The following is a 12,720-nucleotide window of genomic DNA, read 5'->3' on the forward strand; positions in this document are numbered from 1 at the left end:
TTCCGTATGCAAATTCCGTGCAAGAACACCAAAACCACCCATAACCGCAAGACAAATCCGTATGACTCCTTAATCCAGAGTTGATTCATTGAATAGAGGCAAGTTGAGATATAAAGGAACGGCGTGAGACAGTAACCTACACGTCATCCATCTGGCCGGCAGGTTCGTCCTCTTCATCCCCGAAGCTCGCAACTGAGGACATATCATCGTCATCTTCGCTCTCGGCTCCCGCGTCATCTGCAGCATCCTTACTGGCATATTTTTGGACGTATTCTATGTGCTATTAGCTAATCCAGCCCCCAAATTTTTTACAGACGCAATGGCGAGCATACCCTTAACCTTGGCGTCGTAGCTTTTCGGCTCCCGCATAAGCAGTGCAGCTGCTTCACCATTCAGGGGGTCGGCGGGGTTGGGATATCTGAGAAGTTGCGGGAGGAAAACTTCGAAGATGTTGATCATGTCGAACATCGGCGACCACGTCTGGTTAATAACGTCGAGGCAAACTGAGCCGGATCTATTCCATGATATCGCTTTTCTTAGCCACGTCCTAGACCATAACAGTCCTCACATCGAGAGATACGCATCTGACGACCCAAGCCACTTACAGCTCATCTATGTTGGGGTGGAATATCCGGTTCACAAAGCCGATGCTAGGAGATTTGTACGGGTATTGATCGGGTAGCTCGACGTGGACTTTCCATGTTCCGTTCTCGAAGGGTGCTATGTACTGTTAGAACACAGCCGGATAGTGAAAATCGACTTTAGGAGGAGACTAACTCTCAGCGGGTCCCTTGAATCGGACGTAGAACTCTTGCCTGGAAATGGGTGAGGACTTGGAGAACAAAGGGCGACACGGGTGAACCGGCTTACACTGTAATTAGGTAGTTAGTAATGCAACAGAGATCGAGCGGTGCGAGGGGCTCATTACTATTGTCGTTGACTAGAGTGACCTCATAGTCGGACATAAGCCTACGAGGATTTAGTTGGTGTGTTAGGCTTCGTTTGGTAAGAAGAACCATACATCCTGCGAGATAGTTAGTAAAGTACAAACACAGAGTTGATAAGAATTTCACATACTTCATGACCTGGTTTATGATTACAGGTTAGCAGAAAATGTCTTGCGAAGTAACTTATATACCTAGGTAGGTATATATACATATAACCACCATAGGCTCATGGACTCACATCTGTCTCGATTCGTCTGCGTGGGCTGCTCATTTTGCTCTGATTTCTAATACCCTTTCTACAGTTGAAAATATTCCTTCCAAGTAGTTGCTTCCGTTACTTTGTCTTAGAAGCTCCTAAGATCTATGCGCTAGGTGACCGGTCTTTCTCTCGTACGTTGTCGTCGTCTTTTCGGGGTTGGATTGGAATACCGTGATTATTGTTTAATGGAAATGTTCGTCGTTCTCCAAAGACTGACTACGGGATACTTTAAATCGTAGTAAGGACGTTGTACAGATTGGTTATTCCTATTTCTCAGATTTTGTCGAATGCGCCGAGGAAAGAGACGTTGGGGGGAGGGAAGAGTTGTTATGTTAGTAAAAAGGAGGGAAGGACTGAGTGGAAAGTTGGAGGTAAGTTAAAAGACTTAATAAGTAAGTCAAGATCGGAACGGTTACCGCGGTAATGGTACCCAGCTGTATTGTACTTTAGGTTAGGTAAGTGCCTTCTGCCTTTAGGTACCTTAAACAATTGTAATAGAGGTATTGGTAGTACGACCTAATGGGATTTACCGGTGAAAGAGCTAGAAACAGGGGAGGAAGTCCAGGAGGTTCTCTTGCCTTTTGAGTCTTGAAATCCGAGTCAAGTCACGCACTCAATGAATGCATGCAGTAATGACGCGACATTGTGCCCAGATAAGCCGATTCTGGCGCTATTCTATGCGCCAACTCAAGCGCTAATATATCGAACATAACTGCCCCGCTAGCCCCGCTACAAGACAGGTATACAAGATCCGTATAAGGTACTCTATACCCAGAGCACAGTACCTAAGTCAGACGCTAAGACACAGTAAAAACACCTGCTGGTAGTGCTGTATTAGCACATTGTAATCGCTACTGCTGCTGCTATCACAACTCAAACTGACATTGTCATTTTAATAACTTTTTCCATCCATCCTATCTACATCATATTATCACCAGCTGTATGTAACCCTTTCCATTACTCCAACCATGCGTTGTATGCTTGCTTCCATACCAGGTAGTGAATATTGCTTACCTGGCATGAGTTTTACTTGCGCCCGGTAGAACTTCTTTAACCCATGATTTGTCGATTTGTCTTCCCGACCTTGAGCTTCCCCCCTTCTTACCCCAAGAGATCAGCCTTTTCAGGTTGGTGTTATATCCAACTAATGCTAGGATAAGACCGCCATGTATATAAGTATAAAGTCTGCACGACATGACCAGTCGTGCCACGGGGTCTCTCCCTCAATGAGCCACCAGCTATGGTATATCTCTGTAACATACCCAGCTAAGGACTCGCAATCCCTTACGGGCTTATACACGGGTTTATCTGGTTGCATTGTCCATCATTACGGTTTAGACGAACAGCTATGCTCACTGCGAGAAGTTAGCTTGTCTCGATCAAAGGGGGGAAAGAAAATAAAACTACAGACGAGACTTACCTTTCCAACAGCTTGTTGAGCATTTGGTGGCAGTTTTAGACCAGGGAGATCCAGCGGTGCCGGTATCACGCCCTTGATTCCGCACGTAACCTCGATACTCCTAAACAGCCCACCGACCGCTCTCTGCTCCGGTATAAACACGGCCAGGTTGACAAACGTCAGACAATTGGGCTCGTTGAACAGGCGCGCCTGGCATCCATCATCCTTATTCGCGATAAAAGTTCCACATTGCGCTACCCCGGGTATATTATAACATTTCGGAGTTGAGTTTTGTGATCCAGGCTTAGGCAGCTGGATATTTACCATTGCCTTGCCGCGACAGTCTTTCGGACCTGGTGGCCCTGAGAATAGTGATACGAATATTGGAACTACTGGCTCAGTTGGCTGCGCCTGACTTCCCGTTGCAGTGTCGCTAGGCGTATTCACATCCACCTGTGGAATCCCTGATATTTGCGGTACATCGGATACTTGTGGGATATCTGATTCGACGACGTGTTCTACTATTGCATTTTCCGGTAGGTAATCTGTCTCGCTCAATGCCGTTGTCCCGTCTACTATCAGAGGGCGTATCGGTTGCTCCGTCCGTATCCTCTGACCTGATATAGGCGATGCCAGCCATATCCCCCCCGAGACGAGAAAGGTTATTGTGCGGTCTGCCCGTATTTTCATTCTTATTCTTTTTACTCGTCGAAGTAATTGAAGAGCAAAGAAGTGTCTTGAAGTTCTATTTACATGGCAGCAGCATTCGACTTGAGACGTTGCCAAGATGCGCTTCATATCAGTGTGAGCGTACACCTTGGCGTTTCACACTTCATCGATCTACTCCATAACAGAGCTAAAGGGGGGCTTTGATGCATCATTGGGTGTTATGAATTGGAATTTCTATATATAGACATGACACCCGTCTATCAACAGATTTTCATAAGCCGGAAACAGATTTAATGACAGTCTCTATCCCACCAGCCCATCGACAAGTTATTTACACGTATTCTGCTAGGCACCCCTTTTCGGTTCCTTTCTGGCAAGCCGGTCTAATAGCATAGGAGCTAGCTCGTTATCGGCCATACAAACAAACAGTAACTCCGGCAAGCTTAGAATGCTATTTAGGCACTGCAACGGAGAGCTCGTAAGTAGCGCCCGGCTGGATATTGGTGAGGCGAGCTTCCGGAAGAACACGATCTCCATGCTTTACCACGATTTCCTTTACGTCTGCTGAACGGTGAATGTCGATAATTAATGTGGCGCCGCGGAATAGACGTGTTACTTTAATCGCATCCCAGAAAGACGGTAATTGCGGCTGGATTCGCAAACCCTTCGTATCTCCGCGAAGACCACACAGTCCTTCGATGAAACTCCGGTATACCCACGATACAGTTCCCGTGTTGAAAAGTTGGCTGGAGCGCCCTGCGGTGCGCGGATATTGCTGGTACGCACCACGGTAGTAATTGGGAATGTACACGGGTAGCTGGCCCCTCTGTACGTAGTCCTCTTCTGAAGGTCCAGGAATCATCCTTCGCAGGGTATCATATGCCCGATCGCTCTCGTTAATCGAATACAGGCTATGGACGTAGAAGGCAGCGGCATGGTTGTAGACCGATGCATTCTCAGCTGAGCCGGGATACTTTTGCGTCACGCGCCCTACGTCTTCGCGCATGCCGCTGTATGGGGGAGCGAACATCACGACGCCGTAAGGTGTACTCATCTGCGAGTCCACTTGAGGCAATATTCGAGCGATCTGATCGCTGCTTGCTGCCCCGCTTAGGATAGACCACGACTGCGGGTTCAGCCAGATACGACCTTCGTTGTCTGTCTTAACGCCGAAAATCACATTATCGTCCGTGATTCCCCGTGCGAACCAGTCCCCATCCCATAAGTGTGCATTAGCTGCATCGTTGACCTCCTTAGCTTTTACGCGGTAGCGTTCTGCCAGATCGGCTTTACCTTCATGCTCACAGATGTCCGCCCATAGCTTCAACGCAAATGCAGTGGCAACAGTCTGCCATCCAGATACGCCCTTGCCTTTGTAACCCACCATATTCAATGGATCGCACCAATCACCCTGTGCAATGTAGCTCAGCCCGCGCGCGTCTCGGGCCGAGAGCAACCAATCCATAGCTCGACTAAACCGCTCGAACACAGTATAGGTGTCGCCGTGCATTCCTTTTACTTGCTCCTTCAGAAGATCATAATCGCCAGTTTCGGAGAGATACGCTTCGAGTGTAACTGGCAACCAGATGCAGTGGTCGGTGTGCGGGATCTGATTGATGTACTTGAGCTCGGCACCCTCCGCTAGCAAGATACCATCGGGCATGGCCCCGTTCTTCTCCTGCTGTGCAACGGCGGTCAAGAAGGCTCGACGTGCCACCTCTGGCTTGATATATGACATGCCCATGTTGTCCTGCAGGTAATTGCGTGTCTGCGGATCTGTGGTCAGCCGGTTCACGTCGCCATGATAATAACACTGCCGCGGTAGCCAATTATTAACAAAGTTGTCCACATGCTTATCGGGGGTTTCGATCTGTAAGCATCCTTTTCCCTTGATGATATACTCTGCATATTCCCGGCGTGTTTGTGCAAACCCTTCTTTGCTGAGATACTTAGCCCTCACAGAACGGATTTCGGCGTCATCGTACGCAGGCCCGAATAAGAAACGGTATTCCTGCTGCTCATCTGTCTTGAGCTCCTCCCGGTATTGTACCACAGCCACGGGTGTCTCGTACCGAGCATCGCTGCAGCTGAGGTCTGGTTGTGCCAGTGACGAAGGCGCGTGAAGACCACCTTCGCCCTCGAAGGCCTGTTGCATTGCCTCCCATGATTTTGGAGGGGTTTCGCACAAGAAATATGACTTATCCTTCAAATACTTGTTCTTGAAGTAATCTGTCGCCTTTTGGTATGGTGTGATACTGTTGCTTACCACACCACCGAGGTCCGGTCGCCATTCAGCTTCTTGATTCATCCACGACATATACCCAAATGGGAAATAGGGGTACACGCTAATTCTGCGCGGTCGCGATGATATGTTGGTTACTTTGACCGACCAGAGCTCTACTACATCATGCGTGGGAATCACTAGCGACATTTCGACGCGGATGCCGAGATGCTCGATGGTCCAGAAGATATCGCTTTTGCCGACAGAAAACACGAACCGGTTGAGCGGAGCCCGTACCGGTTCATATGGTGCCGAAAACAGCTGGCCAGTCTCTTCATCTTTGATATAGACGAAACGGCCCGGATGGTGAGCATAGTAGTTCTGCTCAGGCTGCATGAAGGTCTTGGCCTCGAGGTTCGGCGCGTGCGCGTACTTGGACGGCTCCGGCTGCATGAATTGGGCCGTCGCATACCCGCGACAGGTGATCTGAATCATCATCTTCTGATTCCACAAGAATGCGCCGGCTTTCGGAAGAGCCGTCGGGCTCGCCAGCTCGTAGCGGTCGCCGTCGTCTGTAGAGCGTAACATCGTGTTCCCTTCACCTTGAGCCGCAAATCTGTTTCTCCGGTATCTTCAATTAGGTCTCCCGGCTACACCAGGTCATTTAGGAATCCGGAGTTACGGTTTATAAAGGTGACAAGACAAACATATCATGGACCATGGGCACCGTTAGGCCGGTACACGGGGCTTGGCGTATGGCCCTCGTGCATGGAGCTCGCCTCGGGAGAATATACGGGTAAAACCAATACGCCGCTACAAGGCGAGCAAGGAACCAATACCTTGCTCGGTATAACAATCAAGTGATCCACATGAATCCTCCAAGTTGGACAAAGCGTTCGAGGACATTGTTCGATTGCCGCAGATCTACTTGTGCTCGCTCAATTTTCTCTAAATTCTTGCGAAGTAATGCCGGCGGCATATGTCTTAATGCACCTCTAGGTTGTACTGTGTATGCAGACTCCAAACCGTTGCTCACAAGACGAAGCGATTCGTGGGGTTCTACGGTATACTAGTTACTAAGAGCGGAGATGAGATCGGAGGTCTAAGTAAGGCAAGCTTGCGACGTCGTGGGGGAATCGCTTCGCTACGGAAGAGCAAGCCGACGAGCCAGCGAGTTAAGCCGAATATAGACTGGCGAGTCCATGGCATGGAAGGTTAGTTCCAACATTCTAACGTAGGTACACTAGGTATGTAAGGACGACTAATTTCTTATTTCACCCGCTGAGCTATAGGAACGACTGAAATCCGCGGTGGTCGATAATGATTGGTCTGACAGACTAAAAGGTAATTAAAAAGGTATTCATAATAGTCATACCGATTACTTTCAGGTATCAATTTAGATTGACATTGTTCCCGTTTCTTCTATGATGAGGTACGCCTTGAAAAGCAATAAGCCAATAACGCCGAGAGGTTCTTCTCGCTTAGAAACAAATGATAGTTAACGGTACCCAATATGTGTTAGGTACACTTTTCAAATGTTACGTTGTTAACAACCTAGCCCATAAACTCGATTCTTGCACTAACTTGGTCGGGACCTTGGAGCTACATAAGAGACAACTATCGAATCAAAAGCTCATGTGGCTTCGACGAAGAATAACACGAGCTTGTGGCCCAGAAGCTCGTATAAGACTATGCAGATATCTACAGCTGTAAACTTAACGGTGGCACGAAATGCGCATTATAGACTATCCGGAAGGAATGCGGCTACCTAATAGTTATAAGAGTGTATTTGCGAGAAAGCCTCCTTACCTTTTAACTAGCTTACGCTATAGGCGGCGCGATTGATCAGGACTATACGAGTAAGCAACATGTATCGGGGTACGAAGTTAATCCTTGCCCGAGTTGATTCTGATTGACAACTGGGTGGTTATAGCGCGGGAAAGGGGGGCTGTCGTTCGGTCAAACTTAGCTAGCTCGACTCTTAGGGATACGAAAGCAGTCGAGTGATAGATACGATATTCCCATGGTTTCCATCAACGACAATACTGTAAACTACGGTTAACCGGAGTCACCTTCGCAAGCTCCTCTATATTCACCGCTCGATGCCCACCACCTTCAACATTCGCGCGTGTTTAGTCCAAGGCGAGCCAAACGTAGGTGCCTGTCAAACAAGAGCCCGTATGAAGCGGCACACCCTAAAATAGACCTTCTCTAGGCGTTTATTTTCTGAGTTATATCTTGGCGTTCTTGCTGCCATGTCGAACTGTGCATGCCAGGAAATCACCAGCTTCAACTAGCCTGCTAGTCCACCACCCGCATGCCCTCCCTCTTGCTTCCGTATAGGAAACGCCGAAGATTACTGGGTATCGGCATACGTATGAGGACACTCGTATATATTTTGCGCCGAGTTGACGCCAGGGGTGGGATGATTGTCGATGTAACGGATAGTGAATATCCAGAAGAGAAAAGTCAAGTGGAGCAGCGTGGTCGAGAACAATGTAAACGTATATTTTCTCCGGCCTTCAGTTGCCAACAGCAACAAGCACATAGCTGAGACGCCCTTAGCCGGGAAAAATACAGTTCGAAAGGTCTTACCGGCCTAGTAGCTACTAGACGAAAGTACTATTCACTATGCTTTCGCTTAATTGAAATTTGCTTTCTATTCATTTCCGACGCCATCCGTTATAGCACTTGCCGCCATAAGCGGCCGGTTCGAATATTATAGCTGACCCCCTCCCCTCAAAAAAAAAAAAAGACGGCGGTAGATTGCGTGGATTGTGACAGCGCTCTATAAAGCATTAGCAATTAGATACGCTTGAATCGACATCAACTTATGCGGCTAGTACAGTACAACCATTATAAAGATAAGAAGGTCGATGCATCACCTAACTTGCCATCAGTAGTCCAGCATGCTATATAGCCTCTCAAACATAAAAACAGCCAAGTCACATTATAATGCCAACATTATAACAAGACGTCTGCTACAACAGCCCAAGAGCATCCGATTTCCTCGTAAAAGGGTATGCATTTCTGCGCCTTCTAGTCGAGCCACGCGCCAGCCTGGAGCGGCATCCTCACGCCGGCCTCGAAGCCCCTACAGATCGCGATATGCAACGGCGTCCACTCAGCATCGTCGTACGCATTGACATCAGGGCGATCTGCCGCGGACTCGCTCTGAGCCGCGATGTGCAAAGCGCCGAGCCATCCCTCGTCGTCGTCCTCCTCCTCCTCCATGTACCGATTCTAAAGACTCTTTAAGGCGCGCTGAGCGGCCGTATTGTCAACTCGTATATAAGTTCCTATCATCCCTTGGGAAGTTACGTCCAATTCCGGCAGAACCTGCGACGGCGAGGGAGGGGTGGGATTAGATGCGAGCCCCGTGGCCGTGCCCGATAATAAGAAGCCACCTAGGAGGTAGGTAATCTATGACATCGGGATCCCAGAAGCTTGTTTCGATCAGAGGAACATTATCCAAACCACCCATCCCGGCCTGAAGTGACAAACTAGTAGTACCTAAGTTACCGTAGTTGTTAGGAAACCAGGCGAGTTCATCGAACCACCACTTTGTGGAACTACATGGTGTTAGGAAGTACCGGTTGGGCTGCAACTAAATCTGGTGCTGGGGCCCAGTTATAGGTGTCCCTCTAAAACTTGGGCGAGCGTCAGAACTCAGGGAAAAGGGTGAATATCGCCTTTCACCAACAGCAACACGCCGCTTACTATTCTCCTCCTTCTTTCTATAAAGCACAGAAGTCGTCAGGCCGAAAAGGTAAGCGGTACAATAAATAGGTACGTATTATTCCTGATTACTTAAGGTAAGTTACGACGGAATCTGCGTTCAGCTATCCGAGTTTGAAGCCTTCGATGTCCATGAGGATTTTAGTTTTTGTTAGTAGTAAATCAGATTTCCCGAAGAAAAAAAAAAAAAAACTGACCACTTACAAGATTAAGTGGGGAGGTGTGATCGGGCACTCGGGCAGGCAGGGATCCCTAGGCCGTTACAGATGCGTTACGGCGGGCTGCAGAATCCATGTTACCTTAACTTGGGTACCTAAGGTAGCATTAGCTGCATCCGCGTACATGCATTAGGTAGTTGTGCACAGAGACCATGTTCTGTGTACCTGCAGCAGACTAATTAATAGGTATAATCGAAAAAGGAGTCATTAAATACTAAACTGTATTAGCTCTTGGGGCATATGTACTATAGGTAGGTAGGTACCTTAGCCTACCTTGTAGACGCTGGCTCGGTGGGATAGGAAGCCATACTGGTCATATCACATACGCAACATCAGAAAGGGGGTAAGGGTGATATACAGACTTGACAGAATCACATCTACATCTTCACAAAACAAAGCGGAAGCCTTCGTAATATAAAAAAAAGTTGTATCAGTTCTTAACAGAAAACGGGATACGGTATTCTCATATCCCCATGCGCAAGTTCAGAAATACGCCACTCTAGTACACGTCCGGACTCGTTATTACTCCTTCCCTCCTTATGTGCTAGAACTTTCCACTCCTCAACCTACTATCTTACAGGACGAACATGCCAACACCCGAGACCAGGGCGGTGACCACGTAGGCGACGAAGAAAGCCTTTCCATAGTTGAAGAAGGCGGGAGCCACCATATTACCCATAGCGGCGCCTTCGGATGTACTGGTCGCAGCTGCAGTACCCTGCTGTCCAGTCGGGCTAACTACAGAGCCTTCGCCGTTGGTACCAGCCGCCGAGATCAAAGCCGAGCACCCGGATGAGGTCTGGGGGCTCTGAGTTTTAGCCAATCCGTTGAAGTCACAGGCGCTAGCCTTGTTGTCGCTGTTCAGATAAAACTGGTTGGCCACAAAAGCGAGTTGCTGCTTGGGAGAGCATCCACCGAGAGCACCATAAGTGCCAGTAGTAGCGTTATGGGCAATTCCCTTGCAGTAATCTTCATTCTCACCACAGATGTAGTTGAACACACTCGCGTACGAATCCTCATCATCGGAATCGACGTTGCATTGCAAGCTAGCAACTTCACACTCGCAAAGCTGGGGGTTGACCGAAGGAGGAAGAGGCGAAGCAGCAGCAGCCCATGTCGTGCCACTAACCTTGGGGCAGGCCGGGGCGGTGTTAGATGGCGTGTACGCGCTCGACTGGGTGAGAGATGGTGTAACCTTGGCCAACTGAGAAGAAAGCGAAGTGTATTCGGGATACGGGCTAACGCTGTCACCATCAATAGAGACTAAACCATAGTGGTTTTCCGCTTCGAAATATTCGTAGACGATTCCACCAGAGAAGACAGAGGTCATGTTACCGTAGAGAACGGCAACCTCAGTAAAAGGCCTGTGGCCCTTGGGGACGCCATCAACGCAACCGTATTCAGCGAAGAAAGCAGGGACGGGGTAATCCTTGAAGAAATCGACGCGGGTACCATATGAAGATATCTCGTAGTTGCTGTCTCCACACCAAGAGTAAACGTTGTAGCCCCAGAAATCAATCGACGTAGAGACACCATCCTCAGGCTCGCAGGCAAAGTAATGAGCCAGCTCATCTCTGCTAGGGACATCAGCGGTTGCGTAACCAACACCCAAAGTATCACGGTAGTTCATCTGCTTGATGTAGGCCTTCGTGTCTCGTACAGCTGCCTTGACGAAAGCAGCAGACGATGTCTGATTCTGCTTCTCCACGACTTCGTTGCCAGCAAAGAAGCCAATCACGTTCTTGTACTTGCTAAGAGAGTCAATAACAGCAGTGTAACGCGTGTAGAGACCGACATTCCATTCGGGGTTGTCGCTGTCGATGGAAGTACCAGGCTCGCCAAGATCGGCAATAACGTAAATGTCATTGGAGGCCAGCTGCTCCATACAGTCATCGTGGTCCTTAGTAGGATCGATAGCGTATACTCGGATTACATTGGTGAAGATTTTCTTCATGACAGGAATGTCTCGTTTACACTTGTCAGCGTCGGACAACGGATCAGTGTACTTGCTGTCGCCAACGTTGTTGGCAGTACCATTGGGGTTGTAATCCTCCTGATAAGCTACGCCCTTGAGAAGACTAAGGGCACGGAACGATTAGCTTTAGGATTCGCCAAGGCGGCCAAGACGGCGTGTGATAAGATAGGTAGTTTAAGGTTAATAAAACTTACAATTGGGAACCATTGTTGGAGTAGAAAAAGTGCTGGCCTACAGCCTTGATGGGCGGGATGTCATTGTAGCTCTGAGCTAATGCGCTGCCAGAGAGGACGCCAAGTCCCAAGGTGAGATATGAGACGACCGAGGGCGTCCACATCGTGACGGCGGCTGGTGTTCTGCGGTCCTAAGCTAGAAAGATTCCGAGAACGACCGGATGACCAATAAAAATAAAGTAAAAGTCAAAACTCGGAATTTTGGAAGATACCACCGAAATGAAAAAGTAAAACGATAACGAAAGTGTATCCGTGATGATAACGAGTGTTTGTTGTTATTGTTGACAAATTACGCGAACGATAGAAAAAGAGGCCAAGAAAACGGAATGCGGGAGATTTTAGTTGAGACGGGAATGAGAAAAGAAGTAGAAAAGCGGCGAAACGTGCAGACGTGCAGGCATAAAAAAGAACCAAAGGCCAAAGGAACCCGAGGTGGAGGTGGATCGTCAGACCAGAATCAAGTTCCTTCAGTCTTTAACCAATGAACTTGAACGTTAGTTTCAAAAATTTGGAGAATAAAACCTCTTTTGCTTAGTCCTCTTCTTTTTTAATGTTGGTGTGGGAGAAGAAGGCGTCAGACTAGGAACAGGAAATTTGGCCGGAATCAGTGCAAAGAATGTCCACCGGTGCGAGCGAGTTGCTATGTAATTAAGGTACGGTTTACATTAACGTACGCTTGTATTGTACACGCATACTTACAAGGTTCCAGGTACTTACCTCACATGTGAGTAGGTACCTAATCTAATAAGGCATGAGGTACGGATCTGTAAGTTACTCAGGAACTGTGTACATCTAGAAGCCTTTTTTGTTATTACGCGACGGTTTGATTGGTTACCCATTATAAGGAGAACATGAAGAAGGAGGTAATGGGTACTCTAACGGTTCACTGAATCAGTCAATTAGGTAGGTAGTCAAGCTGTACCGCTGGATCGTGGTTGCCATTGACTGTCTTCAATTTCCTCATTAGAAGGAAAGCTGATGTGGCAGACAGTGGCTATGTAAAGCGATGTAGTGACTTTACGAGGGCTATGAGGGGCTGGATGGGCCGTTCGTAGGGCGTG

The 12,720-nt window shown here is 48.2% G+C and overlaps 4 protein-coding genes across 4 annotated transcripts; all 4 read right to left on the reverse strand.

Annotated features, from left to right (window-relative positions):
* Nucleotides 1-136: 136 nt before the first annotated feature.
* Nucleotides 137-1,218, reverse strand: F4812DRAFT_454824 (ubiquitin-conjugating enzyme/RWD-like protein; the record flags this gene model as incomplete). The annotated part of the gene is made up of 7 exons (XM_047936713.1): nucleotides 137-273; nucleotides 333-547; nucleotides 606-720; nucleotides 778-815; nucleotides 871-969; nucleotides 1,078-1,085; nucleotides 1,186-1,218. 7 exons carry the CDS (start codon nucleotides 1,216-1,218, stop codon nucleotides 137-139), a joined length of 645 nt encoding a protein of 214 aa, XP_047795320.1.
* A 1,322-nt stretch (nucleotides 1,219-2,540) lies between these two features.
* Nucleotides 2,541-3,295, reverse strand: F4812DRAFT_454825 (uncharacterized protein; the record flags this gene model as incomplete). The annotated part of the gene is made up of 2 exons (XM_047936714.1): nucleotides 2,541-2,552; nucleotides 2,627-3,295. The coding sequence occupies 2 exons, from the start codon at nucleotides 3,293-3,295 to the stop codon at nucleotides 2,541-2,543; spliced, it is 681 nt and encodes a 226-aa protein (XP_047795321.1).
* A 147-nt stretch (nucleotides 3,296-3,442) lies between these two features.
* Nucleotides 3,443-6,224, reverse strand: F4812DRAFT_35337 (glycoside hydrolase family 94 protein). Its single transcript, XM_047931751.1, has one exon. The coding sequence runs from the start codon at nucleotides 6,081-6,083 to the stop codon at nucleotides 3,726-3,728; it is 2,358 nt and encodes a 785-aa protein (XP_047795322.1). The 5' UTR covers nucleotides 6,084-6,224; the 3' UTR covers nucleotides 3,443-3,725.
* A 3,515-nt stretch (nucleotides 6,225-9,739) lies between these two features.
* F4812DRAFT_411248 (carbohydrate-binding module family 43 protein) lies at nucleotides 9,740-12,396 on the reverse strand. The gene is made up of 2 exons (XM_047932599.1): nucleotides 11,621-12,396; nucleotides 9,740-11,529 (listed from the first exon to the last, which is right to left on the reverse strand). Exons 1-2 carry the CDS (start codon nucleotides 11,761-11,763, stop codon nucleotides 10,026-10,028), a joined length of 1,647 nt encoding a protein of 548 aa, XP_047795323.1. The 5' UTR covers nucleotides 11,764-12,396; the 3' UTR covers nucleotides 9,740-10,025.
* Nucleotides 12,397-12,720: the final 324 nt, after the last annotated feature.

This window comes from Daldinia caldariorum (genome assembly GCF_022478825.1).
Source record: "Daldinia caldariorum strain CBS 122874 unplaced genomic scaffold F4812scaffold_1, whole genome shotgun sequence".
Taxonomy (NCBI): Eukaryota; Fungi; Ascomycota; class Sordariomycetes; order Xylariales; family Hypoxylaceae; genus Daldinia; species Daldinia caldariorum.

What these genes read in the sequence shown, in the direction of transcription:
- F4812DRAFT_411248 (XM_047932599.1), bottom strand. Translation starts at nt 11,763, where the DNA reads ATGTGGACGCCCTCGGTCGTCTCATATCTCACCTTGGGACTTGGCGTC. An exon ending in TCCAACAATGGTTCCCAATT is followed by an intron (nt 11,530 to 11,620) that starts GTAAGTTTTATT and finishes CCGTGCCCTTAG; the next exon opens with TCTTCTCAAGGGCGTAGCTT.
- F4812DRAFT_35337 (XM_047931751.1), bottom strand. Translation starts at nt 6,083, where the DNA reads ATGTTACGCTCTACAGACGACGGCGACCGCTACGAGCTGGCGAGCCCG.